The 27,305-nt window shown below is 57.1% G+C and overlaps 12 protein-coding genes across 12 annotated transcripts; 5 read left to right on the forward strand and 7 right to left on the reverse strand.

Moving 5' to 3' along the window:
* Position 1: 1 nt before the first annotated feature.
* K452DRAFT_259722 (uncharacterized protein) lies at positions 2–1,405 on the reverse strand. Its single transcript, XM_033538506.1, has 3 exons — positions 892–1,405; positions 547–849; positions 2–451 (listed from the first exon to the last, which is right to left on the reverse strand). The coding sequence occupies exons 1-3, from the start codon at positions 1,268–1,270 to the stop codon at positions 102–104; spliced, it is 1,032 nt and encodes a 343-aa protein (XP_033391729.1). The 5' UTR covers positions 1,271–1,405; the 3' UTR covers positions 2–101.
* A 468-nt stretch (positions 1,406–1,873) lies between these two features.
* On the reverse strand, positions 1,874–3,814 carry K452DRAFT_280600 (uncharacterized protein). The gene is made up of 4 exons (XM_033539462.1): positions 3,459–3,814; positions 3,350–3,406; positions 2,126–3,301; positions 1,874–2,072 (listed from the first exon to the last, which is right to left on the reverse strand). Exons 1-4 carry the CDS (start codon positions 3,522–3,524, stop codon positions 2,046–2,048), a joined length of 1,326 nt encoding a protein of 441 aa, XP_033391730.1. The 5' UTR covers positions 3,525–3,814; the 3' UTR covers positions 1,874–2,045.
* A 1,199-nt stretch (positions 3,815–5,013) lies between these two features.
* K452DRAFT_303099 (uncharacterized protein) lies at positions 5,014–8,022 on the forward strand (the record flags this gene model as incomplete). The annotated part of the gene is made up of 4 exons (XM_033542682.1): positions 5,014–5,230; positions 5,369–5,916; positions 5,964–6,496; positions 6,555–8,022. The coding sequence occupies 4 exons, from the start codon at positions 5,014–5,016 to the stop codon at positions 8,020–8,022; spliced, it is 2,766 nt and encodes a 921-aa protein (XP_033391731.1).
* Positions 8,023–8,146: 124 nt separating this feature from the next.
* Positions 8,147–8,675, forward strand: K452DRAFT_149242 (uncharacterized protein). Its single transcript, XM_033535518.1, has one exon. The coding sequence runs from the start codon at positions 8,272–8,274 to the stop codon at positions 8,551–8,553; it is 282 nt and encodes a 93-aa protein (XP_033391732.1). The 5' UTR covers positions 8,147–8,271; the 3' UTR covers positions 8,554–8,675.
* Positions 8,676–8,798: 123 nt separating this feature from the next.
* K452DRAFT_329901 (uncharacterized protein) lies at positions 8,799–10,261 on the reverse strand (the record flags this gene model as incomplete). The annotated part of the gene is made up of 3 exons (XM_033545079.1): positions 8,799–9,224; positions 9,303–9,695; positions 9,755–10,261. 3 exons carry the CDS (start codon positions 10,259–10,261, stop codon positions 8,799–8,801), a joined length of 1,326 nt encoding a protein of 441 aa, XP_033391733.1.
* Positions 10,262–12,155: 1,894 nt separating this feature from the next.
* On the reverse strand, positions 12,156–13,425 carry K452DRAFT_149264 (uncharacterized protein). The gene is made up of 2 exons (XM_033535519.1): positions 13,390–13,425; positions 12,156–13,334 (listed from the first exon to the last, which is right to left on the reverse strand). Exon 2 carries the CDS (start codon positions 13,249–13,251, stop codon positions 12,421–12,423), a length of 831 nt encoding a protein of 276 aa, XP_033391734.1. The 5' UTR covers positions 13,252–13,334; positions 13,390–13,425; the 3' UTR covers positions 12,156–12,420.
* On the reverse strand, positions 13,354–15,757 carry K452DRAFT_322692 (uncharacterized protein). The gene is made up of 2 exons (XM_033544539.1): positions 15,493–15,757; positions 13,354–15,437 (listed from the first exon to the last, which is right to left on the reverse strand). The coding sequence occupies exons 1-2, from the start codon at positions 15,512–15,514 to the stop codon at positions 13,546–13,548; spliced, it is 1,914 nt and encodes a 637-aa protein (XP_033391735.1). The 5' UTR covers positions 15,515–15,757; the 3' UTR covers positions 13,354–13,545.
* Positions 15,758–16,912: 1,155 nt separating this feature from the next.
* Positions 16,913–17,840, reverse strand: K452DRAFT_292737 (uncharacterized protein). The gene is made up of 3 exons (XM_033541430.1): positions 17,782–17,840; positions 17,352–17,723; positions 16,913–17,250 (listed from the first exon to the last, which is right to left on the reverse strand). The coding sequence occupies exons 2-3, from the start codon at positions 17,661–17,663 to the stop codon at positions 17,080–17,082; spliced, it is 483 nt and encodes a 160-aa protein (XP_033391736.1). The 5' UTR covers positions 17,664–17,723; positions 17,782–17,840; the 3' UTR covers positions 16,913–17,079.
* An 835-nt stretch (positions 17,841–18,675) lies between these two features.
* Positions 18,676–19,324, reverse strand: K452DRAFT_238263 (uncharacterized protein; the record flags this gene model as incomplete). The annotated part of the gene is made up of 2 exons (XM_033537648.1): positions 18,676–19,204; positions 19,254–19,324. 2 exons carry the CDS (start codon positions 19,322–19,324, stop codon positions 18,676–18,678), a joined length of 600 nt encoding a protein of 199 aa, XP_033391737.1.
* A 1,286-nt stretch (positions 19,325–20,610) lies between these two features.
* Positions 20,611–21,986, forward strand: K452DRAFT_238283 (uncharacterized protein; the record flags this gene model as incomplete). Its single annotated transcript, XM_033537650.1, has 2 exons — positions 20,611–20,738; positions 20,795–21,986. The coding sequence occupies 2 exons, from the start codon at positions 20,611–20,613 to the stop codon at positions 21,984–21,986; spliced, it is 1,320 nt and encodes a 439-aa protein (XP_033391738.1).
* Positions 21,987–22,602: 616 nt separating this feature from the next.
* K452DRAFT_238282 (uncharacterized protein) lies at positions 22,603–23,723 on the forward strand (the record flags this gene model as incomplete). The annotated part of the gene is made up of 4 exons (XM_033537649.1): positions 22,603–22,643; positions 22,698–23,163; positions 23,215–23,608; positions 23,659–23,723. The coding sequence occupies 4 exons, from the start codon at positions 22,603–22,605 to the stop codon at positions 23,721–23,723; spliced, it is 966 nt and encodes a 321-aa protein (XP_033391739.1).
* A 431-nt stretch (positions 23,724–24,154) lies between these two features.
* K452DRAFT_303107 (uncharacterized protein) lies at positions 24,155–26,304 on the forward strand (the record flags this gene model as incomplete). The annotated part of the gene is made up of 3 exons (XM_033542683.1): positions 24,155–24,518; positions 24,597–24,725; positions 24,821–26,304. The coding sequence occupies 3 exons, from the start codon at positions 24,155–24,157 to the stop codon at positions 26,302–26,304; spliced, it is 1,977 nt and encodes a 658-aa protein (XP_033391740.1).
* Between the last annotated feature and the right edge of the window lie 1,001 nt (positions 26,305–27,305).

The raw sequence follows: 27,305 nt of genomic DNA on the forward strand, positions 1-27,305 counted from the left end.
CCCCCACTCAACACACGCTCGACTCGGGCTTTGCTTGTTGACAATACGACGTCAGCTGCCTACGAAGCAACTACCTACAAGGTGTTGGGAGTTGATTCATCCTAAACGAAATTCCCCCTAATCTTCCGCATCAAAAACTCACCATACGCCACCTCAGAATACCTCTCCACGCCACCAGTAAGCTGGACACACCTCTCCAGCGGCCTAACCCTGGCGCCAAAGTCCGGCTCAAAGAAAAACGGCACGCTGACGCGGTAGCCACTGCCCCGATGGACGACGCGGTGCGGGGTGCTCTTCCATAACCCGTTCGTCCACCGCTCCATCATGTCGCCGATATTGACGACGAAGGCGCCAGGCACCGGGTCTGCGCTAATCCAGGCTCCGTCGCGGGTGCGGACTTGGAGGGCGTTGGGGGTGGCGTCGGCGAGGAGTAGGGTTATGCAGCCGTAGTCTGGTGATTGGATGTCAGGTGTTTTTTGCAGTTCACTATGCGTTTCTTGCTAGGACGTGATGGTGGTAGTAGTGGTGGTAAAGGTGCAAGCCTACCGGTATGTTCACCACAGCTGACCCCCCTGCCCATGTCCCTTTCCCCCTCCTCCTCGCCGTCACCGTCATCGTCCTCGGCCCCCTCCTCAGGCAACCCCGGATACCCCACCATCCTTAACACCCAAAAACTCTTCCCCGTCTCCCGCACAAACACCTCCTCCAGCCCCTCCCCCAACGCGCATCCCATGGCCCTTACAACCGCCGTCCCCACCCCTTTCACCCTTTCCACATACGCCTCCAGCAAATCCCTCAACTCGGGCGGATGCCTAGGCCACAAGTTCCGTCCCCTCAGCAAGCCATCCTCTCCCCCCTCCCCAACTTTACTTTCCCCTCCCTTACCTCCACCCTTACCTCCAAAGCCCTCCTCCTCGCCCTCGCAAAACTCACGATACAAATCCACCGCCTCATGCCAGTCCCTCCGCCCCAAAGTAACGTTCTCGCCCACGCGCTGATAGCCGCGCGCCCCGTCCCCACCCTCACTAACACCGCGGCGCGCAATCCTTGCTTTTTCGTCGTCGCTGCTCTCGAGGAAGAAGCGCCGCGCGAGCTCGACGACGTGCGCGAGCGTGCTGTCTGCGATGCCGTGGCCTGTCAGGTAGAAGAAGCCGGAGGCGGCGCAGGCGTGGGCGAGCGCTGCGGCGGTGGCGGCGCGCGCGGCGGGGGTGGAGGAGGAGTGGAGGAAGGGCGAGATGTCGATTGTGGGGAGGGTTGTGGGGGGTGGCATTGTGAGGTGGGGTGGGGGGTGGGTGTGGTGCTGATGATGGTGGTGCAGGTTGCTGTGGTGTTGGTGTTGTTGCCGCTGACGTCGACGGGGCCGGGTTGTTGGACCCGTGGTTCGTGGTGCTGTGTTGGGAGGCGGTGTGTGGTTATATGGGATAAGTCGCTTTTGGTCTTGCGTGCATTATTTATGTTGCTTTGCGGGTCTGGGTTAATGAGCTTACAAGGATGGAGGCAAGCAGGCGGGCAGAGAGTGGAGCCTCAAGAAGGCCATCTGGTTGGCGGGTGATGGAGACACTGATAGCGATTGCAGAGATGACTCTTCGATGGATAACCGTGCACACTGGATGGAGATTCCTAATGCTGCTGATGCATTGAGAAACAGACCGTCAGCTACTTTCCGTAGCCGACTGTCATCCTCAAACATGTCAATATGCTTATCCGGTCCCATACGAGTACTCTGGCCTGCCTGAATTCCAAGTGTGGCTGAGTTGATTGTGCGGGCGCTAAAGAGATACGTCACAGGGTTTGGTGGGCGGCAGAGGTGGGGGTGCGGAGGGTGGAGACCGCACGAACGGATGCGGGGAATCGTGATGTGCAGGGACGCAATGCCTTAGAAAACTGTAAATTGGTCTCGAGTCAGGCATTAATTAGTGTAATTCATGATGCCGTACTCAAAACTCAACGAGCTGGAACCATCTGCTTTAACACGCCAGAAGCCGTGACATGACTGCTTTTCGAGCCTCCATATTGCCTGTGCCTCCTTCCTTGCGTATCGCACCTCACATGATAACCTCATTAGCGACGTCCTGCGATGATCTGTTAGCGGCTTTGCGGGATAGTGTGCTGCTTGTAAACTGACCTTCTTCAACTCCTTGTTTGGCAGGCAGACGCAGTTCTGCACGCGGACTTCATCTCCAACGGCGCACTCCTTCGCCAAGATCGTGATGCTCTGGACCTTGACGCCGTTCTTGACAATGCTAGTGCTGTGGCTCGTGTGCGGCAGAGGCGTACCCTCCACGCGCGCCCATGCGCCAACCTTGCTGCTCCACCCAACAATCGTGTAAAGCACGCAAGCGTCGTGCTTGACGACGGCGTCCTCGAGGACGATAGACTCCTTGATGCGGGCGCCGGCACCAATGTGCGCGCGGGGGCCAACGGAGACGTTGGGGCCCAGCTTGGCCGTAGGGTCGACGTGCGCAGACGGGTGGATGAAGACAGGGGGGATGATGTTGGCGGAGGGCTGGGCGAGCTCTTCGGAGCCGGATTGCCAGGCCTTCTGCAGGTACAGCGCGTTGGCCGGGACCGCGGAGCCGGCCGTCTTGATCTGCCGCCAGAAGTCCTTCGTCTCGAGGACGAAGAATGACCTGGTGTCTGCCAGATCGGACAGGATGTCCTGCTCCAGCCTGATCACCTGCGTCTCGCCCTCATCCTCCTCATCCTCCTGCTGAATGTATGACGACTCGAGGTTTTCCGACGAAGGATACGAGAGAAGGCGCGGGCGCTCGGTGCGGCGCTTGATTGCGGAGCGGATGGAGGGGAAGATGGCTTCGGTGGAGAAGAGGTAGACACCGCAGTTGATCAGGTTGGAGATGTGGCCTTCGGGCTTCTCGACGTAGTGCAGCACCCGCTTAGTGTGCGCATCCGAGACAATGCATCCAAAGTTTGTTGCCGCGTCCTGGCCGACTCTCGTACCAAGGATGACGGCCTCCGCGTCCTTCTCCTCAAACAGCTTCAGCATCTCATTCAGCGGGAATGAGCAGCAGACATCGGCATTGAGGACGAAGAAGCGGTCCGGGTGGCCCTTGAGAATGGCATCACGGAAGTGGTAGAGACCGCCAGCCGTACCCAGAGCCTGGTACTCGCGCAGGTAGTGCAGCTTGATGTGCGGGAAGGTGTTGGCGGTCTCCTTGATGAAGTCGCGGAAGACGGACTCGTCGTAGTAGCCGACGATGAAGACCTCCTTGATCTCGGGGACCTTGGTAATGGCGCGGAAGCAGTGTTCTATGATGGGGTGGCCGGCGACGTCAAAGAGGGGCTGTGGATGTCAGCGATCCAATCGGTGTCGCTAGGCCGTGGAAAGTACCTTGGGGACGTCGAGCGACAATGGCCTGAAGCGCGTGCCTCTGGACGGGCCGCCAACCTGCGCCATGTTAGTGAGAGCCATGCCATGGTGTAGTCGAGAGCTCACGTACCAGAATGACAGCCTTGGTGGAGGGCGGGTGGCCTCCCCTGTTCCTGAACGGGACCTGAAGGCTCATGGTTATAGAAGGAAAGGCGCGTAGTCAAGTAGCTGTAGAGAACAAAAGCTTCCGGGGTATCTTTTTGGCAGCGCAATTGAGGCCAGGTTTATGGTGGAGAGTGGTCAGAGAGGGCACCGTGGCATTGCGCAAGGAGTGGTACGCGGGCCGGGCGGTGAGCGCCCTGAACCGCCCCTGCGAAGTTGATTCTGACGTATCACACGCCCGTGCCCAGAGTTCGACAGCGCCACTTCGTACCCGTTGTTGATTGAAGCTCTCAACACCATAGCCAAAGCCAAAAATCAGCGTAGAAGCCAAAACCATCCGGACAGAGGTTGCCCAAGCCGTTGACGGAACCCGGCAGATGCAGGCGAAGAATGCCCTGTCATCATCACACAATGGTTGGCTCGACCTCGCATGATGCCCCGGTCACATTGGAAATGAGGGGTGTATCACACGAGAAATCCGTAAAATTCAAATCGTGGCGCGCAGGTGCCGCGTGTCCGAGATTGTGTTGCGAGCGCGCTTGTCTACGGATAGCCCGTATTTTTATAGTGGCTTTCGCTGCCAGATGCCACACCCGAGCGTAAGCGCCACTCTTGTCAACATCACATCCACAGCACCACATCCAGACCTACGACAAGCAATGGCGGCAAAACTCAAAGATAAGGATGACCTTGTTCCTGCAGCACGTAGATTGCATGACTCCCTAGGGTGATCCCTGTCTGCCGATGCAAAACGACACCCCGGCTTCACGCGCTGCTATTTTGTGAGCGTGCTATACAGCGCAGCGTGAAAGCTTGTAGACCCCCACGATTTTGTGTGTTCCGCCTAATGTTTCATCATACGCACTACGTTGTCCGTAGCGGGTCGTCCACGGCAACGACTCGGTTACGTGCAGCTACAGAGCTTCTATGTTGATTTTGCTGATTTACTACTGACTTCACGTACACTCCCGTTGCTATTCTGTTGCTTGCCTCGACCTCAAGTTGTCTGCAAAAAATCGGCCAGCTGGGGCCGCCGTCACTCAGTGCAGCCGTCTTCTTTAAGAAGCCGCCTCGTCCGCCGCCGTCTGCTCACTCAGCCTTAACACTCCACGACTTTCACCTTCTACTCTCCACCCTTCTCTCCACACAATTCCTTCAACAGCAACAACCTTCTCCCTTCACGGGAAGCCTTCGCCCTCCGCAACCCTCCTCCGGTTTCCATGCACCACCTTCCTTCTTAGGTACCTGCACATCCCCGCCTGTAAACTTGTAAACAAGGCACGCCGGACAAGGCGCAACAACTCACTCGCAAATTCTATCGTCGCGACGTCACGAAATTTCGCGAAGGTTAGTCACATTAAAGCTCGGGCAGCTCTTGTCTTTACATCAGCCTGCTGTCCAACCACTACCCAAGAGCCCGACATGACGTTTTGCATCTAGAACTGACTTCACCTCACTTCAAGCCCAAGTTCTTTCGTTCCGTTTCCATGACCGACAAAGAAACCTGAACTTCCGTTCCGAATATGGTTTCACTCCGCAGTGGACAGTCAAGAGCCCCATCGTCAGCTTCTCGTCGCCCGGCACAGAACTCTGTCACGCAGAATCCCGTCACGGTTGGCAGTCCGACTGACACTAACGTTGACGCTGATTCTTCACCCGAACCCATGGCTACCAACTTCAAGGCGGAGCCGGCTCCTAGGCCTAGGCTCTCTACTACCCTTGCCGATAGAGGTCGCTCAGGTAATTCAAAACGCGCTTCAACATCGCTACATCGACCCGCTTACCACCCTTCTGTTCCCATCCATCCCACCCTGCCTTTTCCGCCTTCCACTCCGTCCTTCCCATCTAAAAAGAATGGTTAAGCTAACCTCATTCAAGTTACTGCAGCTCCGCCAGAGACTCAACCGATCGACGCGGTGGGTCGTGGCATCAAAGAGCTCGTGCATGCTATCAACAAGATCGAGCAACTTGGAATCGCTAAAGTCGCTGGCAGCACTCCGAAGATTGTCGTCATCGGCGACCAGTCAGCAGGCAAGAGCAGTGTGATCAATGCCATCAGCGGCATTCAAGTGCCTCGCAGCACCGGAACTTGCACGAGATGCCCAATGAAGATAACTCTCACAGCCGACCATGCTCCAGGCGCCCGTTGGCGCTGCGAGGTCACTCTTCGCCGGGAATATGCGTACATGGGTGAAAACGTATCACCTGACCCCAACGAAAAGCCTCCTCCATTCTACCCATGGTTGGAGAAGGATCCAGAGGTGATCCGATTCAAGTCAGTCCACAAGAAAGATGAACTCCAGGAAGTCATCTTCTACGCACAGCTTGCTACGCTCAACCCCCAACGGGATCCCATGTCATATGTCTCAGGATCGCAGGACCAGACGAACAAAGTCGAGTTCTCGCCCAACCTCGTTTGTCTTGATGTGAGTGTCTCATTTAGCTTTCTAGATGCCGATGCTAATAAAGATAGATCTCCGCCCCTGAGCTCCCGGACCTGGCCTTCTTTGATCTGCCCGGTGTCATTGCGCAGACAGAAGACAAGAGCAAGCCATATCTGATTAAGCTGGTAAAACGTCTTGTGAAAAAGTATATCTCGGAAGCCAACGCACTTGTTTTGCAGGCTGTATCGATGGAGGGAGACATTCAGAATTCCTCGGCAGCCTACTTAGCGAACAAGGCGGGTGCCTCCAACCGTTGCATTGGTATCCTCACCAAGCCTGATAGGGCTGATAAAGGCAACCAAGGTGACTATGTTCGATGGCTGTCTATACTCCAGGGCAAGCTGTTTGCTCTGGGTTATGGATATCATGTTGTCAAGAACCCCTCTCAACAGGAGCTTGACCAGGGCATGACCCACGCCGAGGCGAGGCACCAAGAGAAGGCCTGGTTCCAAGGGATGTATCCTTGGAGAGGCCCCGAGTTCCGGGCCTACAGGGACCGCTTTGGCACTGAGCATTTGCAAGAGAAGCTCTCGCATTTGTTGGCTTCGCAAATTCTTGACAGGTACCTGAACGAATTTGATATGCCTTATGGAAGTTCGCCGCTGACAGATCAATTTTAGCCTCCCGACAATTCACAAAAGGGTTCAGGATAAGCTTGCGGAGATCGATATTGAGCTTAGCAAAATCCCCGAACCTCCTACCAATGATGCACAACGAATCGTTCATGAAAGCCTCGGTAGCTTTATCAGCACCGTCACCAAGCAGCTGGAAGGTGAACTTCCCTCCAACGACTTTCGTAAATCATGGAAAAAGCGTCGCGAAGAGTTTTCGGAGGCGCTCTTCGACCAGCGACCTAAGTTGGTCTATACTGCTGCGTCAGACGGGGAACAAGTGTTCCGCGAGAGGGCTGGATCCATCATGCCTAATTTTCCCGGAACTCCTCAGACGCCCGCTGTGCCCGGGACACCCAGAAACCCTCAGGTCATTGACTTAGATTCAGAGCCTGATGCCACGCCCAGTAAGAAGCGCAAGAAGAGAGAGACGTCGTACGAGATCAGGCGGACTGCTTCTTCGAAGCCTAGTGCGTTGAACAAACGTTTCACGCTTGAAGCCATCAGGTCTACGTTGAACGACCTATCCACATCTGATATCCCAGGAGACATCGATCCGAAAGCCGTCAACCACATGCGGCTCGAAACCCTGAAGAACTGGGACCAGCCCATGGCTGCTTTCCTTGACGGCGTACTGGAGGCCATTCGTGACACCATCAAGAAGGCTCTGGATGCTACCCTGCAAGCCTGGAATACTACAGAACTGTACACAAAGACAAAGCAGCTCTCGGAGGATTTCGTTCAAGATATCACTCACCAACTGCATAATGTGTATGCGCCCCGTGCTCTCCGCCTGGAGCGTTGTAAGCCTATGACAGAAAACTTCGCATCGCTCAAATCCAATGAAGAAAAGGAGCTGGAGATTTTCCAGGAAGCACGTTGGAAGGCCAGAACGGAAGCATACTTCAACAACCAGGACAGGGTGACGGGAAAGACAACTCAGCCAGCAGACCGCCAAAAGAAAATGGTTGACGAACACTTCCGCAAGAGCCTTGGGCCGGACCCTTTTGCCCGCGAGGTCGAGGCGATGAGCAAGATTCGTGGCTATTACACCATCGCATCCACACGTTTTGTGGACCATCTCTGCCAGAGCTTCCAGGCAGACGTCTTCGAAGTGCTCCGATGCAATCTCCACGACGAACTAGTCGCCTCTCTTGAAATTTACAAGGATGATGGCGTAAAGACTCCCCAAAAGACTTGCATGGAACTCTTGGAAGAAGACGAGGACCGTGCTGCGCGCCGTCGCGTCCTCAATGCGGACCGCGAGAAGCTCGATGCGGCTTTGAAATGCCTCCAGGAGCTAGACGAGAAATACCAGAGCGCTACGAACACGGGAATGGCGAGCGTAAGTGGCGGCGTCTACACGAACGGCAATGCCAGCACCAATGGCCACTCCAGCTTCTCTGGAAGTGTCCAGCATTCGCTTCCTCAAAGCTCGTTCAATCAGGACACGGTCATGGATGAGGACACTTGTTGAGTTGGTGGTTCCAGCTGTCTTTCTTGAGTCTTGAGTAGAGGTTTGGGTTACGACACGGGTCAGAGAGTACAGTAGACGACACAGCTTTCTTGTATGTGGTTTTCTACGTCCTTACATGCTAAGGCGGCGTGCTTGACTAGTGAAGAAGCTTTGAGTATGCAGTCTAGATAGATGATGAACCAATGAATCTCTGTGTCCTCATGCGTTTGCTGGCGTGAATTTCTCCAGATATTTTGCTTGCCCTGCGTGATGATACAACAGTTAGTTTCTATTTTTATCTTTCTACCTCTAGACCCAAGCACTCAAAAAGGCCGTACAACAATCCCACAAAACAATCATCCACAGCGCAAAAAGTCCCAGCAAAAGTCCACCAACACCACCACCATACTCCCGACCCTTCTATCACGCAACAGCAACAGCAACAGCAACAGCAAGAACAAGAGCAGACAGATTTCTACCACTAAACAAAAAGACTTTTTCCTACCCACCACCACGCACGCCGCATTAAGTCCTCCGTATTACGCCTTTTGAACCGTAGGAACCAAGAAGCACGCACCGCACATACACCCAAGCCCAGAAAGCCAAACCAAGCCAAGCCATCTCGCCCAACACCTACCTACAGACCTACAGATGCCTTGAAGAGTCCCAGACATCACCATCACCATCACAACAAACCCACCGACGCATACCCAGCCCCAAGCGTCACAGACACATGCACCACAATGCCACCCACCCAGCCCCAACCACGACATAGCCACACGGCAGCCCCCACCCCTCTACCGCATAGCCAGCACGCTCATCCCCCCATCACTCGTCAAGCGCTGCCTCGTCTTAAACCGCAAGCACTCAACGCCCAGCTTCCGAATCTCGCCGCCCACACTCACGCGCACCATGGCGCTCGGCGCAAACAGCAGCGCCTCGCCGACCCTGAGCGTGACAATCTCCTGGAACAGCCGCGTGAGCTCGTCGGCTTCTTTGCCTGCCGCGCGCGACAGGCCCGCTATGTGCGTCTCGAGCATCGTCAGCCACGCCGGCGACGTGAAGCGGTGCACGATGGTCATGGAGCAGAGGTCGAGCAGCTTGGGCGACACGGTCGGTTCCTGCGTCGCGATTATTATGCGGCACCCCGCGTGCCGCTGGATGCGGATGCAGGTGAGGAGCGTCTCGGTGAAGCGGTCGGCGCCCGCGTTGCCGTTCATGTACTGCGTGGGGGGTGGGGGTTAGTGGGGTGTTTGAGGGTTTAGGGAGGGTATGTGGGGGGGGAAGGAGGGTGAACGTACCTTGTGGGCTTCATCAAGCGCAATGACGCGGCCAACGGGGCTGGGGTCCTCGAGGAACAGCGCGAGGCAGATGTCAAAGAGGGTGCAAGCGCTAGAAGCGTCGACAAAGGGGTCGGTAAGGTCGACGATGGTGAGGGAGCCGGCGTCGGGCTTGAAGATGTCGATGGCGGGGGCGGCGACGAGCTCCTTCTTCTTCTTCTTGGACACGGGCACGGTAGGCTGCGTGCCGCAGAAGTCCAGGAAGCTCTCGAGCAGCTGCAGCCGTAGCGACATCGGGCCTTTCTGGTCGCCTGTGAACCGCTCCGCGTCGAGGCGCGTCTTGAAGGCTGTGTAGTCGAAGCCTGGCGCTCCGCCTGAGGCTATCGCCATGTCGCGCAGGATGCGGTTGATCACCTGTGCGTTTTGTCAGTGAGGTGGCGATTGGGATGGATGTCGGTGCTGCGGGGACTTGCCTCCATGTACAGAGGGACTTTTCCGTCCTTCTCGTTGAACGCCATCAGGCTCAGCATGCGCTCGACATTGAGGTGGCCCGGCTGAAGCAGCAGCGGCCGGACAGTGAGGTGGTTGTCCGGGTCGTCCAGCTTCTTGTACGCGTCGTTGAGCTTCCAGAAGTTGCTGGGGGACACGAGCACGTTGACCTTGATGCCCCGGGAGCACAGGTGCGCCGCCTCACAGACGGCTCCGGACGACCACTGGTCGTAGTGGAAGACGATGCCCTTGAGAGGGTGCGGAAGCTTGCCAAGCGACTTGTCGGGCATCAGACAGCCCTCGAGCATGCAAGAGAGGGTGTGGCTCTTTCCGCTGCCCTGCGACCCGCAGAGAAAAGCCGACCAGGGCGTGTTGATGTTCAGGAAGATGGGTTCGATGCCGCCGGGGTTGTCTTCGTTCTTCAGGTATTCCCGGCCGGAACGGTCGTGTCCGAGCAGCGCGTACTGGTTGAAGCGCGTGTCATGGGGCATCTTGTTGCTGGCGCGCTGTTCGCCCAGCGCCAGCTTCGTCGACCATGACAACAGCGGCGTGTTGAGCAGCTCTTCGGCGCGCGCGCGCAACCCGCCGCTGTCGCCATCCGTCGTGCCCGGCTTCAGGACATTAAGGTAACGCGAGAGCTCGTTGGTCCTGGAGTTGGCGTGCGTGCCGCGCGGACGACTCTCGGCGACCGAGGATTGGCTGCTCTTGTCGGCCGAAGGCATCTTGAAGCTGAACGGAGCCGATGGCGGCTTGGGCGAGCTCTCGTTCACGAAAGACGGCATGGTGGGCGGCGATGCAGAGGGTTTTATGGAAAAAAAATTTGTTGGAAAGAAAGAATAAACAGACGACGGGCGGAAATTAGGCGAGGGGAATGGGCGGCAGAAACAGGACAAAGGTGAATTGGAAGGACGCTATGGTAACATGCAGTTTGCTCTAGGTGAATAGGTAGCGGGTGTTCGCGATGCGACGACGCGTTGACGCGTGGTGGCGTGGAATCCTTGCAGGCGATCTGCCGGAAGGCGCTAGATCCACTCCCGTTCACTTACCCGGAGCATCCGCCCGTCGATCCGCCTATCTTAACATGAAGCATTGGCACCTACAACATTCACCGCCTGATGAGGTGAAAATGGAATCTAGCTACGACATTTATAGGTAGTAAGTGTACGTTCTAAGACCTTCCCACCCATACCGAGGACTTAGGCTTATAGCTCGACAACGAGTACTCCATAGGGACTACTTTCTATCTCGCTAGACGGTAACGGAGTTAACTATTCCATAAACTTAGTTTTCACACAAACATGCTCTTCCAAATAACTGACACAAGACTGACGATTCCCAAACATCGTCGCAGGTATTCCAGTAAACTGGGTCTCCCTGCCCATCTTTCAGAAAGTGTGTCGGTAAATGGTTAAGCGTAGTCTCACACTCTCACAGACCAATGCAGCACAGCATCGCACAGCCACACCAACCACCAACATCGTTCAAAACTACCGCAGCTCACCACCAAAAAACCACCACTAAACCATACCAGCAGACACGCCCGAGAAGCTCAATGCTACTATAGTTGTTATCCCCGGCACCACAGATAGTCATTCATTTCTTCTAGCTCAGAAAGAATCCTTGCGATCCCGCTGTTGCTGACTTCATGCAATGATGTGCAGATAGAGTCTCGCTCATTGCCGGCCAGACAAGGGGCTCAGCGGTGTCACTGCATCTGAATAAGTACTGAGGGTAGGCTAGGCTAGGCATGCGTAGTTGGTTCGTTCGTTCAGTCGTAACAGTCCGGTTTTCTGCAGAGTTGACTGTGTATATTGGTAGCTTCAGCTTTGGCTTTAGCTTTTAGTAACGGGCGGGCGGGCAAGGTGCGAAAATGGCTTAGTGGAAATGGGATTTGGTTGGGCGTGCTGGGTTGTGTGGTGTGGTGTGGTGTGGTGTCGATTGTTAACTGTTGATTGTTGGCCGGTGGGCAGAGTCAGGGTGGTAGGGCTGGTGTTAGTTATTAGTATGTTGCTCGCGTTGAGAGGATAGAGGTGTGTGAGAGAGTTTACATCGAGGTGTACTGGCGATGACTTTCTGACCGTTGAAGTTGCTGCCAGCCCACTCTCAAACGCCACAACCATTTACAACTATAGGTAGGTAAGCTCCACGAATTCCAACAGCAGCCAACCCGCACAATCTACTCATCATATCTCCAGTCTCCAGTCGGAAGACGCCTCCACACATAACCACCCCCATCACCAGCCACCAATCACATCACATAGACTCAACAGTACAGCCTCAAACCCAGCAGCATAGCCTGACTGGCCGCTTAAAGTGCCCAATTAATTTCCTATCTTTCTCGCACAACGACGTCCGCGCATCATTGCGTTGTCTCCTTAACGAAGACGTCCTTTCTTTGTACAACGCATAACCGCCATCAGCCCCGTGGATGCCTTGGTAGAACTCGTGATGCCGCTTTGAGCGCAGTAAAATAGATGCACGCGATAAGCAACGTGCTGACAGCGGATGTTGCCTCAGGCCGTGCAGGTCGTGCGTGGTTGATTAGGTAGGTGGGTAGGGTGCCGTAACGGCGTCGTCAGTATCGGTATCGTGATCGAAGCAGCGCAGTGTAGTGCAGTCTGCAACCAAGCAAGGAAACGGCGTCTTTCTTTCAGCGAAACCGCCAGTCATCAAAGTCGTCCTCCAGATCGTCGTCATCCAGCTCCTCGGGATCGCTCTCATCGTGGCCATTAGCGTCCCTCGCGCCACCATCAGAACCAGCAGCGCCTTCGTCAGGCTCCGCATCCATGCCGTTCTCCTCTGCAGCCGCGGTATGGCGGAGCGCCTCTCGTTTCTGGCGCAGCTTCCGCACCCGGTCCTCCAGCTGCTCCATCTCGTCGAATTCCTCTTCCAGATGGCGCGCCGCATCTTCCTTCTCGGCCTCCAACTCGGCCTCCCGTGCTCCGCGCTGTGTGCTTCGCTGCTCCCTCGCCTGCGCCGCCAGCTCCTCCACCGTCAGCGGTTTCGCCTCGATCGCGGCTGCCGAGTTGATCGCGGCCAGGGCTGCGCGCCCCGCTTCCGGCGGCGGCGACGCGACCTCGCGCTCGAACGCGGCCCACTCGTCCTCATCGATCGCGTCTGCCTGGGGTGGATCAGCCCGCGGGGGTGCAGGCTCGGCGGCGGAGGCGGCGTCGAAAAAGCCCGACGGAAGGTTGGCGTTGGCAGGCGCGGCCGGCCGCGACGTGAACTGCGTCGACTCGATCGCGGGCGACGCGGTGCGCTCCGGAGCTTCGATTTCGTCGGCGCCTGCGTCGAAGAAGCCTGCAGGGAGGGCGTGGGATCCAGGGCCTTTAGCGCGCTTGCGCGAATCGTCTTCAGCCTCGTCTTCGTCGTCGTCGGCTTTGCGCTTTTTGCTGCTGGCTGGCTTGCCGGTCTTGCGCGCTGCTGCGGGCTGCGTCCGCGCTGCCCGTTCGGCGCGCAGCATCGATCTTACGTCGGCCATGATGGGTTTAGGTATGAGGGGTGGGTGTGCGTTGGGAGCAAAGGGATGCACGCTACGTGACGAAAGTGCTACCCGGCTGGGTCCTTCACTAAGGCGGTGAGCGGGTGAGCGGGTTTTTTGCACGTGCTGCGACCCTACATAAACAATGAAGAGTACTTTACCGGACAACATCTACTCGATACTCGTCCCTAACATAGCTACAAACACCAACGCACCGAAAAAACGCCTACCCATACCATACGCATATTGTACCCATCCACCCAAGTCCCAAACGCCCTTACCCCCCTCCCACACCTAAAACACCGTACTCTTCTTGCGCAGCCGCTCCGCCGCGTTCCCTTCACTCTTACTCCGCAAGCCCCACAAGCTCTTCTTCTTCGGCTTCCCGCCCTGCAGCGTCTTGCCCTCATCGGGCGTGATGATGCCGCCGCCGCCAAAGAAGCTGAGCCTGCTCGCGTTGCCTGCATTATTACCACTCCCACTACCACTAGCATTACCATTACCCGCAACCACCCCTGCACCAGCACCAGCAGCGGCTGCGCCACCACTGCTACGACTAGCAGGCAACGCCGGCCGCACCGGCAGCTCCACCGGCCGCGCCTGCGGTATGCTCTGTAAGCGCTGCGGAGGCGGGACCAGCGGCGCCGAAGGCACAGACGCGGACGGGACGGGGCGGCGCTGGGGCTGCGACAGCGGCGTGGGCGTGGGGCGCTGTTGTGGTCGTGCCTGCGGCGGTCGCGCCTGCTGCGGTGCGTGGTGCGGGATCCACATGCCACTGCTCGCACGCTGCGCGTGCTGCGGATGCGGATGCGGATGCCCCATCGCGGGCGTAGGCGCCATGCTCCGCTGGTGCGGCCGCGGCGGCCCGCCCTGCTGCTGCATCACCAGCGGCGCCGAATGGCGCTGCGGGCCCGCGTACCCGTAGCCCATGCCCATGCCTGGCCGCGCGGCGGCCGCCGCGTCCTGGCTGCCGTAGCGGCGGCGTAGGCGCTCCGTCTCGCGCTCTACTTCTGCAGCACGACGTCTGCGCTCGCGCTCACGCTCCTTGTCTTCGCCGTCCAGCAGCTTGCGCGTGCGTCGCTGTTCTGCGGCGTCGCTGCGCGCGCGGTCGCGCCGCTGCTGCTCGGCTTGCGCGCGTAGCCGTGCCGTCTCGGCGTCGATGTCCCATTGGGCGCGGGGATCGAGAGGGGGCGGAGCGGCCGGGTGCGTGTTCAGTGGCGGGAGCGACTGGCGCTTGAGGTCCGCGGCGGAAGGCGTGGCTTTGCGGGCCATGGCGTCGATGGCGGTGCCGTGGGGCGCGTGGTTCGTGATTGCGGGAGCGGTCTTGGTGGGAGCGGGGGCGGGAGCCGCAACGGCGGCTTCCATGGCTGTGAGGGGTGACGAATTCTTGCGCTTTAGCGTTAGGATGCCTCCGCTGCTCTTGCGCGCGTTGGGGTCGCCCGTGTTGAAGGTTTCGGCAGGGTTCCCGAAGAAGACGTCGCGGATGGTGGCGGCGGCTAGGAGGAGCACGATTTCTAGCCCTTTCGGGTCTTCAATATCGACGCGGTACATGTTGGATTCGTAGACTGTCATTTCTCTTAACGCGCGGAACAGGGCAATGGCAATGGCGGGCTCCTTGGCGCCCTTTTTCTTCTTCTTGCCCGCCGGGTCTGTCGATCTGCCCGTCATGAAGCACGACAGGTCCTTGTTCATCTTGCCCTCTCGCCTCCAGACAAAGTTTATCTTGGGCGTGGTAATGTCAGCGGCGGGGTCGTTAAGGGTCCGGTCCAGCGTAGACGCGCTGGGTAGACGGAAGGTGTTGACGGGCATCTGGAACTCGTAGCTGGCGGTGCCGCCCCACGAGCCGCTCTTCTGGCGCACAATGACCTGCTGGTTCGGGTCGTACAGCTGGATGGTGAACTCGGAGGGCATGATGATCTGCGGCGGAGGCACGACACCGCCATTCTTGCGGATCTCATCGGGAGAGAGGGTGGGGTAGGTCCATTCGGGCTGGATCAGGACCTCGCCGAACAGCACGTCCGGGTTGTGGGCATCGAAGAGACCAGCGGCGTAGCGATTGCGGGCATTAGGGGCGACGGGGTCGGGGTGACGCAGCGTGTAGGCGGGAGCGGGCTCGGAGCCATGCTGGGAGAAGTAAAAGGCCTCGTTGTGCTTGACTTGGTCGGTCGAGGCTTTGAGGAAGAAGGCTGCGGGTAGCTATAGGTTAGCGCGGTGTTGGCCTGGGCGCAGTAATTAACTGACTGGGCAGATTCTCGTCAAGCATGGCAGCGTGGTAAGTGAAAGCGAAAGACGTCAACGAGCGAGGGGACTCATGGGGGCTTTGAGGGAAAAAAGAAGCAGGCGCCGCCAAGGGGGCAGCACGCGTCCACGGGGGCTGTGGTCTTTAGGTAGGACGGGATGTTGCCGTTGCTGATGACGCCGCGTTTGAGATCGCCCGGTGGTAGGAGAGTATTCTTAGTTGGCAGAGTAAGCACACCGACCGATGCAGCTCTCTTCTCCTTTCGTCCGCTGCTGAATCTCTACGGATAACTATCCTTTCTGTTGTGCTGACAACCCTCCCCTCGCAGCCGCCGTCGCCCGGGCACCCGCTGCTGCTGCACCGCCACCGTTTAATTTGCACAAACGATTATGACATCAACAAGTCGCGCTCGCTCAGACCACTTTTTTCTCGGGGCCCGCCTCACAGTGAAATATACATGACTACACAGCCCCAATCCCAAGCCATGTGGTGGACGCGGGGGCGGGGCTCCTGAGACGCGCGGTCCGGTCGATCAGCCAGAAGAGTTACGAACTTGCGACCACTTGTGCGGGGAGTCGTGTAGTTCTGAGGAACCGTGGAAACCATGCTCGGTGGCTGGCTGTAGCTACGCGTCTCGTCGTGGCCCCGTGCCCCTGTCTCCCGGCCGAGCTCAGCCTTGTGTCGGATAAGACGGCGCAAGCTTTCGCGCCAGCCCGGTCATTGGACAATGCCGCCGGGAGATGGTCGTTTCATCGAGATGCAAGCCACTTCTTGCTGTTGTTTGCTTCGCTACGTTTTACCACCTGCGACGATAAGACAGATGGACAGATATCCGTTGCCATGACGTGCATATGGAGCGCCGCGTTTTATTCCTAAAGCGCAATGCACACCTGACAAAAGCCACCACGTCCTTTTGCCTTTAGACTTGCTGATAGCTGAGGTTTTAAGATAGACCTCGTTCATATAGAACCATCAGCCCCGCCACATGTTTGCGAAAAGTACGCCCATATACACGAAAACCAGGAACCACAAGCCTCTACCAAGGTTTCAAGAAGTTAGTTGTGGTTAGTTCATAGTTGCGTGGATGGCTCCATACGTGGACGAAAACGGTCATCTGGAGGAGGGGTGAAACCTTCTTTGTGCTGATGCTTGGATCAATCTGTATGTCCACGTTATGTGTTTCGGTCTGGTCGGTAATGCATATGTGCTGTAGGTCTAGACGGCTCGAGAGGGGTGTGGTGGCATGGTAGAGAGAACGTGAGAAAATAATATTGTAGTTGTTGAATGTGAAAAGTAGACGGCCGTGCTTCCTGTAATGAACTTGGATGCAGAAAGACGACAAGAACACAGCGACAGCAACTAAATTTTTGCCTTGTCAAGCGAACGTCAATAAAAGACAATACGTCAAAAGTTTGTACATGTCAATTAACCAAATCAACCTGTTCCATGTGGATACCGAAACGCGAGAGGATGCATAGAGTACCGCCAACTCTACCTGACTGTCAAATCACTCTTACTCCAATAAATACATGCAGAGCGTTCATCCTCAAACGATGATACAATCTTCGATTGCCGGGCCATCTCGCCGCCTAACCACTGCGGTTGCCACCGGCCTTCTTAGGGCTTCCACCACCACTCGTCCTCGCGCGTCCACTCGTACCAGTAGTCTCACCAGGGGAGCCCTGGGCGCCACCAGCACTCGAGTCATTCGGCTGGCTCATCTCGGTATTGGCAGGGCTAGCATCAAGCGGGTTGTTATCCTGAACACACATTAGCACATCTCACAAACCGTTGGACCTCGCAACAGGAGAGAAAAAGAACGAAAGCTCAGCTCTGCTCCCACGCTCAGAACAGAACCTACGTTGGACTGCCTCACCTCCCCACTCTCAGCCTCCGCCGACGCCGTCTGCTCCTCTGGGCTCGTCTGGTTCGGGTCGAATGCCGTCTTGCTCGTTGCTGCTGCCGCGTCGTCTGAGCTGCTCTTGCTGTACTCCGTCGATCGCGGGTTCAGGCTGTCCTTGTCCTGCGAGTCCTTGCTGGGGAGAGAGCGGAGAGGGCTGCTGTGCAGGGCGCGCACGCCCGACAGGCGCGTTGCGCGGGGCGCGGTCGCGCGGAGGACAGAGGGCGTCGTCGCCATCATGCGGCGTGTTGCTGCGGCTACGGGGGCGAGCATGGTGGGTGTAGGATGAAGGTTGAAGGGTTGAAGTGTGTGGATGCTGTGCGACAAGATGCGCTGTGAGAGTGGTGTTAGCTACGGTTTGTGAGGAATCTTCTGATGGTGAGGCACCAACCGTTTCTCGAGTTGCGAGGGATGTAGGTCGTTTCAATTGAGATGCGGGAGAAGGGAGGGGAATGGCGGGTGTCTGGAGCGATGGAAGGTCGATGCCGAGCTATGACCCCCGGCTCCGTCGCACGACGTCATACGCTGTCACTGAGCTTCCACGGGCGCTCTGGCCAGTCACGTCAACTCCGAGATAATCATCGCACCGCAGAATTCCTAAGGTCCATCACCATCAAGCCAGATTCATATCAAAACGATATAGTAACGGTTATACGGAGTAGAATTGAAATCTAGTTAAGATTCTTGTAGTACATCTGCGCTTTGAGACCCTTTCACTTATATCCAGGGCTCAGGCTTGTAGCTAGACAAGGCGTGTTGTATCCTTCCATGTCTTGCTAGACGGTGAATTTCGCTCGACAGTGACGGACGTTACTGTACATGCTAAAGTGTGGGTTTCGACCTCTATCTTTCCCATTCACCGTCGCCAGCAGAGGTCAAATGCGCAGAAATGCTCGTGGTACTGAAGAAATAAGGAATAAAGCAAAGTCAAAAGCCGAGTCGCCATGCCGCTGAATCGCTCAATGTGAAGCCGTGAAATGTACAGGATATCTCAAAGCAGCCGGAATATCGACAACCGAAACTGCCAGCGTGCGATGACATCCAATCATCCACACTGCTCCGGCTTAAGCCGAAACGCCCATCGTGAAAATGAGAAGCAACCGTCCTATCCGTGCAAATGCCGTCGCATACTAGTCATGGCTGAGCAAAGTCCTCTGCGTAGTCCGGATCCATCTCAGAATCAAACTCATCCTGGTTGCTGAACATGGGATAGGAACCAGGCGCGTTCTGCAGAAAGAGTTCGTTCTACAAGACCGTAAGTGTAGAATCATGTACAAAATCATGTCTAGGGAAAGCTCACGTCGTCAGGCATGACGAAGCCCTTCCGCTCGAAATCCCGTCGAATGAACCTGGTCATCGAATCGATCTTCTTGCGTTGGATGTGCAATGCTCCTAACTTGAGATCTTTCTCGCGTATGCTGAGATGACTTTCAGCGATTGAGGCTGATGAAGGCGCTTCCGGGGATCCGATGACTGAAGGCGGCTGAGAAGGTGACGGCTCTGCGGCTGGCGGGTAACGCGGGTCGCCTTGGGCTTCAGGCGTGACTTTGAAAGATTGCTTCCGGCCGGGTGGAACACCACCAACAAGGACAAGGAGAAGCTTGGGTTGAATAGCACGCACGATCAGGTTGTTGTTGTCGAACTCGATTGTCAGGGTTTCCAGGAGCTTGGATGAGCTTGCTTCCCCGTCAGGCGAGTCGAATTTAGCTTCTTGCTCTTTCCAGGTCATAGAAATCAGGGCGGCCTGGTCTCTGAGCTCCTTGATATTTGCCGGAGTAGAGTAAGCCAATAGAGTTCCGTTTGGCGACATGACGCTAAAATGGTCAGCTAGATCCGAGCGCAGATCAGCTCGTTCCGACTTACAACATGCGAGGGTAAAGTTTGGGGTCCACATTCTTGGCCAGCAGGTCGCTGAGCTTCTTTACGTTGAGCATGATGGGCGACGAGCCCGAGTGACCCTGAGCTGTGGAAGACATTGATGGATTAGCACGAAACCTCAGGAATCGCGAATCAGCAGATATATGCAGGGACCGGGAGGCACGGGCAAACAAGAGACGGCCAGGTGCAACGTGACGCAGAGGGCCGGCGGCAGGAGACAGGGCATGTTCAAAGGGAGACGGGAGGCCTGGAGGCAAGCAATGGGGACAGGCAACGTTGTGAACGGAACGTACAGGAAGGACTTTGGCGTTCAGCGAGGAGTTAAAGGAGCTGAGCTGGCTTGACGAGATGAGATCTGATAGGCGCAGAGGCAGGGCGTAGTCGTTTTGGGACGGCTCCGCGGCGTCTGTTTGGTGCGAGAGTGAAGCTCCGTGAGTATGTTCGGCAGGCGGACTACGCGTCAACATGTGAATATGGGAGAACAGATCGACGCTGTAGGTAGATTGGTGCGGGTGGTTGTCCAGGCCATCCCGATGATGATCAACTAGGTAGCCCGTTGCTAAGCGCCAAGCTTATCTTAATTCCGCTGGCCTCTCTCGCTTAGCGCCGTTGACATCACGTGGCGGCCGCTGCGAGTGAGTGCCAGGAGTGGTAACCTATCAACAACCTAACTACCTCTCGCTCACAATGGCGGCCGCAGGAAGGGCGGCATGACTCTGGCTTCCCCGGCCCCCAGACTGCTTCAATGCAAGACACGGCGAGCTATACGCGATGAGGAAGGGCAACGGCGCCAGGATCCTCTTTTTTCGGCGTCGGCGCCGCCCGACGGTCGGCCTGCCGTCAGGGACTCACGGAAAACTTATTGGTCTGCCGTCGGGACCCCGATGAATGCGTGTCTTCCGCTGCCCTTGGTGCTCTCTCCCTTTGCTGCACTCGGTCTCCTGTCTGGCCGCCCTGACTCCGGCACCGTCCTCCGTTCGCTCCTTCGTGACCGGTTTGTGTGCAGCTCACCCGTAAGCTCTATAGGTATGTAGCCGGAACAACCGTTTCGCAATGGGGATGAAATACTTCTTACATAGTCTGGCCATATCTCACTATAACTTATTTTGATTTCTGTCCAGTCGGCGACTGACATCTGCTGTAGGCCCGAGCATGCATGTTCAGAACCCCCTGCGCGCGCGCTCATCATTGGCGGCTGACGTCACTGTTACGATCTCGCAGCGAGCATCATTGCGGGCAGTCGCGAGGGTGTGACGAAAAAATAAAGTGTTTCTCAGGGACTTCATCGAAACAGTCTCCATCCACTTTCCTATCCCTATTTGCATCCCTTCGTGCCAGCACAATGGTCCGTTCTCTGACTACAATGGTAAAAGAGGCAGCCCAACGGCTCCCTGCCATCGAAGATAGCTCTTTCGGCGCCATGTTCGACTCTTTTGGCCAGTCCAGAGTTGTACTAATCGGCGACGGAAGGTGACGACCTGCCATCTCGAGCACGCAGCCGGCCTGATGATGCTAACGCTTCCCAGTCACGGGACATCCGAATTCTACCGCGCCCGTGCAGCAATTACGAGACATTTGATTGAAAACCACGGCTTTAACATTGTGGCCATCGAAGCTGACTGGCCCGATGCAAAGTCTGTCGATCGATACGTCCGCCAGAATCCCTCGCAGCACACGAGGAAGCTCAGCGTCTTCGACCACTTCCCCCGGTGGATGTGGCGCAACACCGAAGTCCAAAGCTTTGTGGACTGGCTACGTAGACACAATGCACAGCTGGCACCGGAGAGTCGAACGAGCTTCGCCGGTCTTGATCTGTATTCCATGGGCACCTCCATCCACTCCGTGCAAGGCTATTTGGACAGAGTTGATCCAGAGACCGCGAAGCTTGCGAAGAAGCGCTACGGTTGTCTTGAGCCATGGATGGATGACCCAGCTCAGTACGGGCGTAACTCGTTTATCAAGAATGCTGCGCCGTGCGAGAAAGGGGTTGTTAACATGCTCAAAGACCTCTTGGAGAAACGGTTGGAGCTCGCCAAAGAGGACGACGGTGAGGATTTCTTCGATGCAGAGATGAATGCTAGACTGGTCCGCGACGCAGAAAGTTACTACCGTTCAATGTATTACGGTAGCGATGATTCGTGGAATCAACGCGACACCCATTTCTTCAAGACGCTGGTGCGCTTGCTCCAGAATCGCAAGGGGTCGAAAGCAGTCGTATGGGCACACAACTCGCACGTCGGAGACGCTCGCTACACGGGCATGGGCGAATCAAGGAACGAGCTGAACATCGGACAGCTATGTAAAGAGCAGTGGGGCGCGAGCTGCAGCATCATCGGTTGTGGCACGCACACCGGCACCGTCGCAGCAGCCGACGAATGGGATGAGCCTATGGAGGTAATGACCGTTAATCCGTCCCGGGACGACAGCTATGAGCGGGTCATGCACGACACGGGTATTCCCAGCTTCAAGCTCGACCTTCGGGAAGGTTGTATCGATGACGAGTTGAGGAACGCACTCATGAAGAAGCGGCTCGAAAGATTCATTGGCGTGATCTATCGGCCCAAGACGGAGCGTTGGAGTCACTACTCGGCAGCCATCCTGCCCAAGCAGTTTGATTGCTTTGTTTGGTTTGATCGGACGGAGGCGGTCCACGCTTTCGAGATTGCGCAGCCTGAGGAGGCGCCCAGTGCTGGCGAGACGTATCCGTTCGGGTTGTAAGCGTCGGCCATTGTTATGAGAAATGAGGCGTTTTCTGGGTACCTATGTTTAGAGAAATTCTCCCGAAGGCAAAGGGCCTTTAGGAGGCACAAATGCAAAAGTCATACACAATTCGAGGGGTAGGCAATGGTATTTATCCTCACGGTGAGTGGTGCTTCGTAGAACCGAAAACATGTCAAGTTAGTTTATAAATACCATCCCACTTATAGAAGCACCTAGGTGTGCACGCAGTACCTTCAAAACGCTCCCTACAGATCACTCCGGAGGTGGGTCGAGAGGCTGTACTCATGGTTGGATGTGTTCCTCAAGAAGGACATAAAAAATTCAACAATATATCTGCCCCTCCGACCGTTGTAGTATCGTGTGGTTGACAAGCACTCGGACCCCTCGTCTCGGCGGTTCGGCTTTACGCGTGATGAGGGGCAGAGCTGTCGCAGATGGACCCACGTCATAAGTGGACTTTGTCATTTGTTATTTGAGCTGCCCACTTCGTCGTAGCCACCATTGAGCAAACCCCATGTTAGCCCTCCCAAGACTCGCCTTACACACCTCCGCTTTCCGCAGTCCCAGGACCTTCACCCACCCAATTTCAGCATTTGCAAAGGCATTCGCGACCATGGCGACCGAACCCACCAAGTACAAGCTCAACCACTCGATGTAAGTTTTGTTCCGGCTATGTTCATCGCCTCGTATACTGACAGCCGGATGCAGGCTTCGCGTCAAGGACCCAAAGCGGTCGGTTGAGTTCTACGAGTTTCTCGGCATGAAGCAGATCCAAAAGCTCGAGAACCCCGACGCAAAATTCGACCTCTACTTCCTCGCATACGATAGCCCCAAGGCCGTGTCGCACGGCGCGCACTGGACCGACCGCGAGGGCATCATTGAGCTCACGCACAACTACGGCACCGAGAACGACCCCGACTACAAGATCACGAACGGCAACACGGAGCCGCACAAGGGTTTTGGCCACGTTTGCGTCTCGGTGGACAACATCCAGGCCGCGTGCCAGAGGCTGGAGGATGCAGGCTACGGCTTTCAGAAGAAGCTGACCGATGGACGCATGAGGAACATTGCCTTTGCCCTGGACCCGGACAACTACTGGGTCGAGCTGATCCCGCAGAACCCGCTCGACAAGACCGAGGGCATCAAGACTACGGACGTTGGAACCTACCGCATGGTATGTGGGACCTTGAAGATGGGGGCACCAGATGCTGACGCGAAGCTACAGAACCACACAATGATCCGCGTCAAGGACCACGAGAAGTCGCTCGCATTCTACCAGGACGTCATGGGCATGAAGCTCAAGCGCACCAGCGAGAACAAGGACGCCAAGTTCAACCTCTACTTCCTGGGCTACGGAGCGGACGCGTCGGAGCAGAGCCCCGAGGGCGTCAGCGCCGTCGCGGACCACGAGGGCCTGCTCGAGTTGACGTGGAACTACGGCACCGAGTCCGACCCTGACTTCAAGTACCACAACGGCAACGACCAGCCCCAGGGCTTCGGGCACATCTGCGTCGCGGTCGACGACCTGGACGCGGCGTGCGCGAGGTTCGAGGAGAAGAAGGTCAACTGGAAGAAGAGGCTGACCGACGGCCGCATGAAGAACATTGCTTTTGTCCTTGGTAAGACGGGCCCGTTGCGCCATTTAGACGACAATGCTGACAGACGATAGACCCTGATGGCTACTGGATCGAGGTGATCCAGAACGAGAAGCTCAAGCAGCGGGCCAACTGGTAAGCTTCGCAGGAAACGAATCAGAGGGACGAATGAAATGAAGTTTGGTTTTTGCCCAATTGCATAATGCGTGCATAGTGCGATTGATTGCAGTACTAGTGACGCAGGTCGAGGCGCGTACGAGTATAGCGACGTTGGATAGGCGGACGCTAGAGGGCGGGAGCGGGGTATGTAGCGCTCTTTGCCCAAAGCAGTAAAGAGGGACTGTGGGCAAGCAGCGCGCAGCGCGCCCTCAGCTGACGGACGGCGAGAGTAAGTTACCCAGCCAGCAGACGATCTGCCAGCGACCTAGGTACAAAAGGCACGGCTATCCCGAGGGGCGCAGTGAGTTTTCTTTTTTCTCCCTCCGCCGAGCTAGATCGCACATACTCCTATCACTGCACAAGAAGAAAAACCAAAACAACAACCCCCCCCCTCTGTTCCACAACACCAACATGCCCATCCCCGTCTCCCCCGACACCTCCACCCCCACGCCCCCCCGCGCCAAAATCCTCGTCCCCGAAAAACTCTCTCCAGACGGGCTAGCCCTGCTGCGCGAGACCTGCGACGTCGACGAGCGCAAGGGGCTCTCGGCGCAAGAGCTCGGCGAGATCATCGCCGCGTACGACGCGCTGATCGTGCGCTCCGAGACGCAGGTGACGGGGGAGCTGCTAGCCAAGGCAAGGAACCTGAAGGTTGTGGCGAGAGCGGGCGTCGGCGTCGACAATGTCGATGTTGAGGCTGCGACGAGGTTGGGTGTGGTCGTTGTGAATTCACCCGTGGGGAATGTGAATGCGGCCGCGGAGCATACGGTTGCTTGTGAGTGGTTTGTTTGGTTGTTTTGGTGTTTGGTGTTGTTGGCAGAGTGATGGCTAATGCGCTTGATGCCCCCCCCAGTGATGCTGGCTGTGGCTAGGAATATCGGCGATGCAACGCAGAGCCTGAAGAGCGGGAAATGGGAGCGCAGTCGACTCGTTGGCGTCGAGGTGAAGGGGAAGACGCTGGCGATTGTCGGCGCAGGCAAAGGTACGCAAAACGGGCTTGAACCGCAGGCCCCCTTAAACCACTCCACACACACACACACACACATATGCACAAACTAACCGCACGCACCCCCGCAGTCGGCCTCACCGTCGCGCGCGTCGCCTCCGGCATGGGCATGAAAGTCATAGCCTACGACCCGTACGCGAATACGCAGCTCGCCGCCGCCGCCTCCATCACCCTGCAACCCAGCCTCAGCGCGCTGCTCACAGCGGCCGACTTCCTCACCATCCACACGCCGCTCATCGCCTCAACCAAAGGCATGATCGGCGCCGCCGAACTACGCGCCATGAAGCCATCCGCACGCATCCTGAACGTCGCGCGAGGCGGGATGATCGACGAGGCCGCCCTAGCAGACGCGCTGGACGCGCACGCCCTCGCCGGCGCCGCCATCGACGTCTTCAGCACCGAACCACCCGCCCCCAACTCCCCCGCTGCGCGCCTAGTCGCCCATCCCCGCGTGCTCGCGACGCCGCACCTCGGCGCGTCGACCGTCGAGGCCCAGGAAACCGTCTCCCTCGACGTGTGCCAGCAGGTGCTCTCGATCCTGGCGGGCGAGCTGCCCCGCTCCGCCGTCAATGCCCCCCTCATCCTGCCCGACGAGTACCGCGCCCTGCAGCCCTTCGTCTCGCTGGTTGAGAAAATGGGCGCGCTGTACACGCAGCACTATAGCCGCGGGAGGGCGGGGGTCCGCTCGACGTTCGACCTGGTGTACGAGGGCCATCTTGCGGAGATGGGTACCACGAAGCCGCTGTTCGCGGCGCTGATTAAGGGCCTTTTGGCGCCGATTAGTGGCGCGGATGCGCCGGCTGTGAATATTGTTAATGCGGAGCTGGTTGCGAGTGAGCGCGGCATCTTGGTGAATGAGCAGCGCAGGCGCGAGAGTGGCGGGGAGCGCGGCTACGCCAGCTGTGTGACGCTGCGGGCGAGGCCGGCGAGGGAGCCGTCAAGGTCACGGGGCCGTGGTGGTGCTGGCGAGTTGAGGCAGAGTGGGGGCGCTGTTGGGGGCGTGGGAGGTGCGGTAGGGGTGAGTGGTGTTGGGGGTGGTATGGGAGGTGTGGCAGCAAAAGAAGAAGACCAGGTCATCCAGGGCTTCGTCTCGGCCGATACGCCGTACATCAGCCGGCTGGACCGGTTCGTGGCCAATTTCGTGCCCGAGGGCACCCTGCTCATCTGTCGCAACTTTGACTCGTGCGGGAAGATTGGCTTTGTCGGGTCTCGGCTGGGGCGCGCGGGCGTTAATATCAGCAGCATGATTGTTGCGCCGTTGGTTGATGCGGGTGGGGAGGCGGCGCTGGTGCCACAGGGGGTTGGGCGGGCTGAGGGGAATGGTGGGAGCAGTGTTGGTGTCAGTGAGGGGAGTGGTGTTGGGGGGAGTGGTGTTGGGGGGAGTGGTGCTGCGAAAGAAGCAGAAACCGATGCAGATGGCGGTCCCGTCAGAAACGTCAGGCGCCAGAACGAGTCCCTGATGATTCTAGGCGTTGATCGCGCGGTGGGCGCGGATGTGGTCGCGGGCTTGATTGCGCCCGAGGGCGTGCTGGAGGCTAGTGTTGTTGTTTTGTAGGCCTCTCGTCGTCTTTTTTGCTTTGGGGCTTTTGATTTCGCTTTCGTTTTCGCTGCTTGGGTTGCTGGGGGTGGTGGAGAAAGGAAGGAAAGGAAAGAAAAGGGGAAGGGATAGGAAAGGAATAGGAAAGGAAATAACGTTTGGGTTGTTGGGTGCTGTGCTGAGGCTGGGTTCTCGCATGGTATACGCGTTGTTGTCATCGTCGTCGTTAGTGTTGTGGGAGTAACTAGGTAACCAACCTTGTTGTTGCTCACTCATTTGCCTGTCTTCAGTCTTCGCTTTCTAGAAGCGAAATATATGCCGTACGTTTTGATTTAACAATGAATATGTTTGCTTGACCTAAAGCCAAGTAGAGCCTACTACTCGATATGTTCATATGATAACGTACTCCGTACATTTTCATCCATATACGTTTGTCCACCCACTCCCCTCACTTAGTAAGTAAGTTAGCAAGCACGCCGCCAGTCCAGCCATACCCTCATGCCAGCAGTCCTCCCTTCCACACACACACACACACACGCCTACACCAGAAAACAAGACCAGCGCCACCAGTAGGTAGGTCGCACAAGCCCCGCGCACGCCAGCGGCTACCTGCACGTGTCAAAGCAGTGCGTGGCGGGGCCATCCCGTTCTGTCCTGTCCTGTCTTTTTCCCTACAGAACCCTGCCTGCCGCTGTCGCTATCGGTGGTGCTGCTGACGTGCGTACGCACGCGCAGGCTGTATGTGCAGTGCGCAGTGTGCAGTGATGTGGTGCGTGTGCGTGTGTATGTATGTATGTGTGCGTATAAGTGTGTGTATGTGTGTGTATGTGGGCGTGGACAGGGTTCTGCGACCGGGTTTGGGGTGCAGAATGGAGGGAGGGGGGCGTGCGTGCTTTGGTGTTGTGTTGTGTTGTGCTCGTGCTAGGACGGCGGCCCTGGCGGGGGCGGTACGGGGTACGGGGTACGGGGTGAGGGGTGAGGGGTGAGGGGTGAGGGGTGAGGGGTGAGGCGTATCTGTA

This window comes from Aplosporella prunicola (assembly GCF_010093885.1).
Source record: "Aplosporella prunicola CBS 121167 unplaced genomic scaffold K452scaffold_65, whole genome shotgun sequence".
NCBI classification, from domain to species: domain Eukaryota; kingdom Fungi; phylum Ascomycota; class Dothideomycetes; order Botryosphaeriales; family Aplosporellaceae; genus Aplosporella; species Aplosporella prunicola.

Excerpts from the sequence above, each read along its gene's own strand:
- K452DRAFT_292737 (XM_033541430.1), bottom strand. The coding sequence starts at position 17,663 with ATGCTCGCCCCCGTAGCCGCAGCAACACGCCGCATGATGGCGACGACG. Across the intron at positions 17,251-17,351 it reads GGGAGGTGAGGCAGTCCAAC|GATAACAACCCGCTTGATGC; the intron begins GTAGGTTCTGTT and ends ATGTGTGTTCAG.
- K452DRAFT_149242 (XM_033535518.1), top strand. The coding sequence starts at position 8,272 with ATGATACAACAGTTAGTTTCTATTTTTATCTTTCTACCTCTAGACCCA.
- K452DRAFT_280600 (XM_033539462.1), bottom strand. The coding sequence starts at position 3,524 with ATGAGCCTTCAGGTCCCGTTCAGGAACAGGGGAGGCCACCCGCCCTCC. Across the intron at positions 3,407-3,458 it reads CCACCAAGGCTGTCATTCTG|GTTGGCGGCCCGTCCAGAGG; the intron begins GTACGTGAGCTC and ends AACATGGCGCAG. Across the intron at positions 2,073-2,125 it reads CAAACAAGGAGTTGAAGAAG|GACGTCGCTAATGAGGTTAT; the intron begins GTCAGTTTACAA and ends AGATCATCGCAG.
- K452DRAFT_149264 (XM_033535519.1), bottom strand. The coding sequence starts at position 13,251 with ATGGCCGACGTAAGATCGATGCTGCGCGCCGAACGGGCAGCGCGGACG.
- K452DRAFT_322692 (XM_033544539.1), bottom strand. The coding sequence starts at position 15,514 with ATGCTTGACGAGAATCTGCCCA. Across the intron at positions 15,438-15,492 it reads GCTTGACGAGAATCTGCCCA|CCTTCTTCCTCAAAGCCTCG; the intron begins GTCAGTTAATTA and ends AGCTACCCGCAG.
- K452DRAFT_259722 (XM_033538506.1), bottom strand. The coding sequence starts at position 1,270 with ATGCCACCCCCCACAACCCTCCCCACAATCGACATCTCGCCCTTCCTC. Across the intron at positions 850-891 it reads GGAGGGCTTTGGAGGTAAGG|AGGATGGCTTGCTGAGGGGA; the intron begins GTGGAGGTAAGG and ends GGGAGGGGGGAG. Across the intron at positions 452-546 it reads CAGCTGTGGTGAACATACCG|ACTACGGCTGCATAACCCTA; the intron begins GTAGGCTTGCAC and ends TCCAATCACCAG.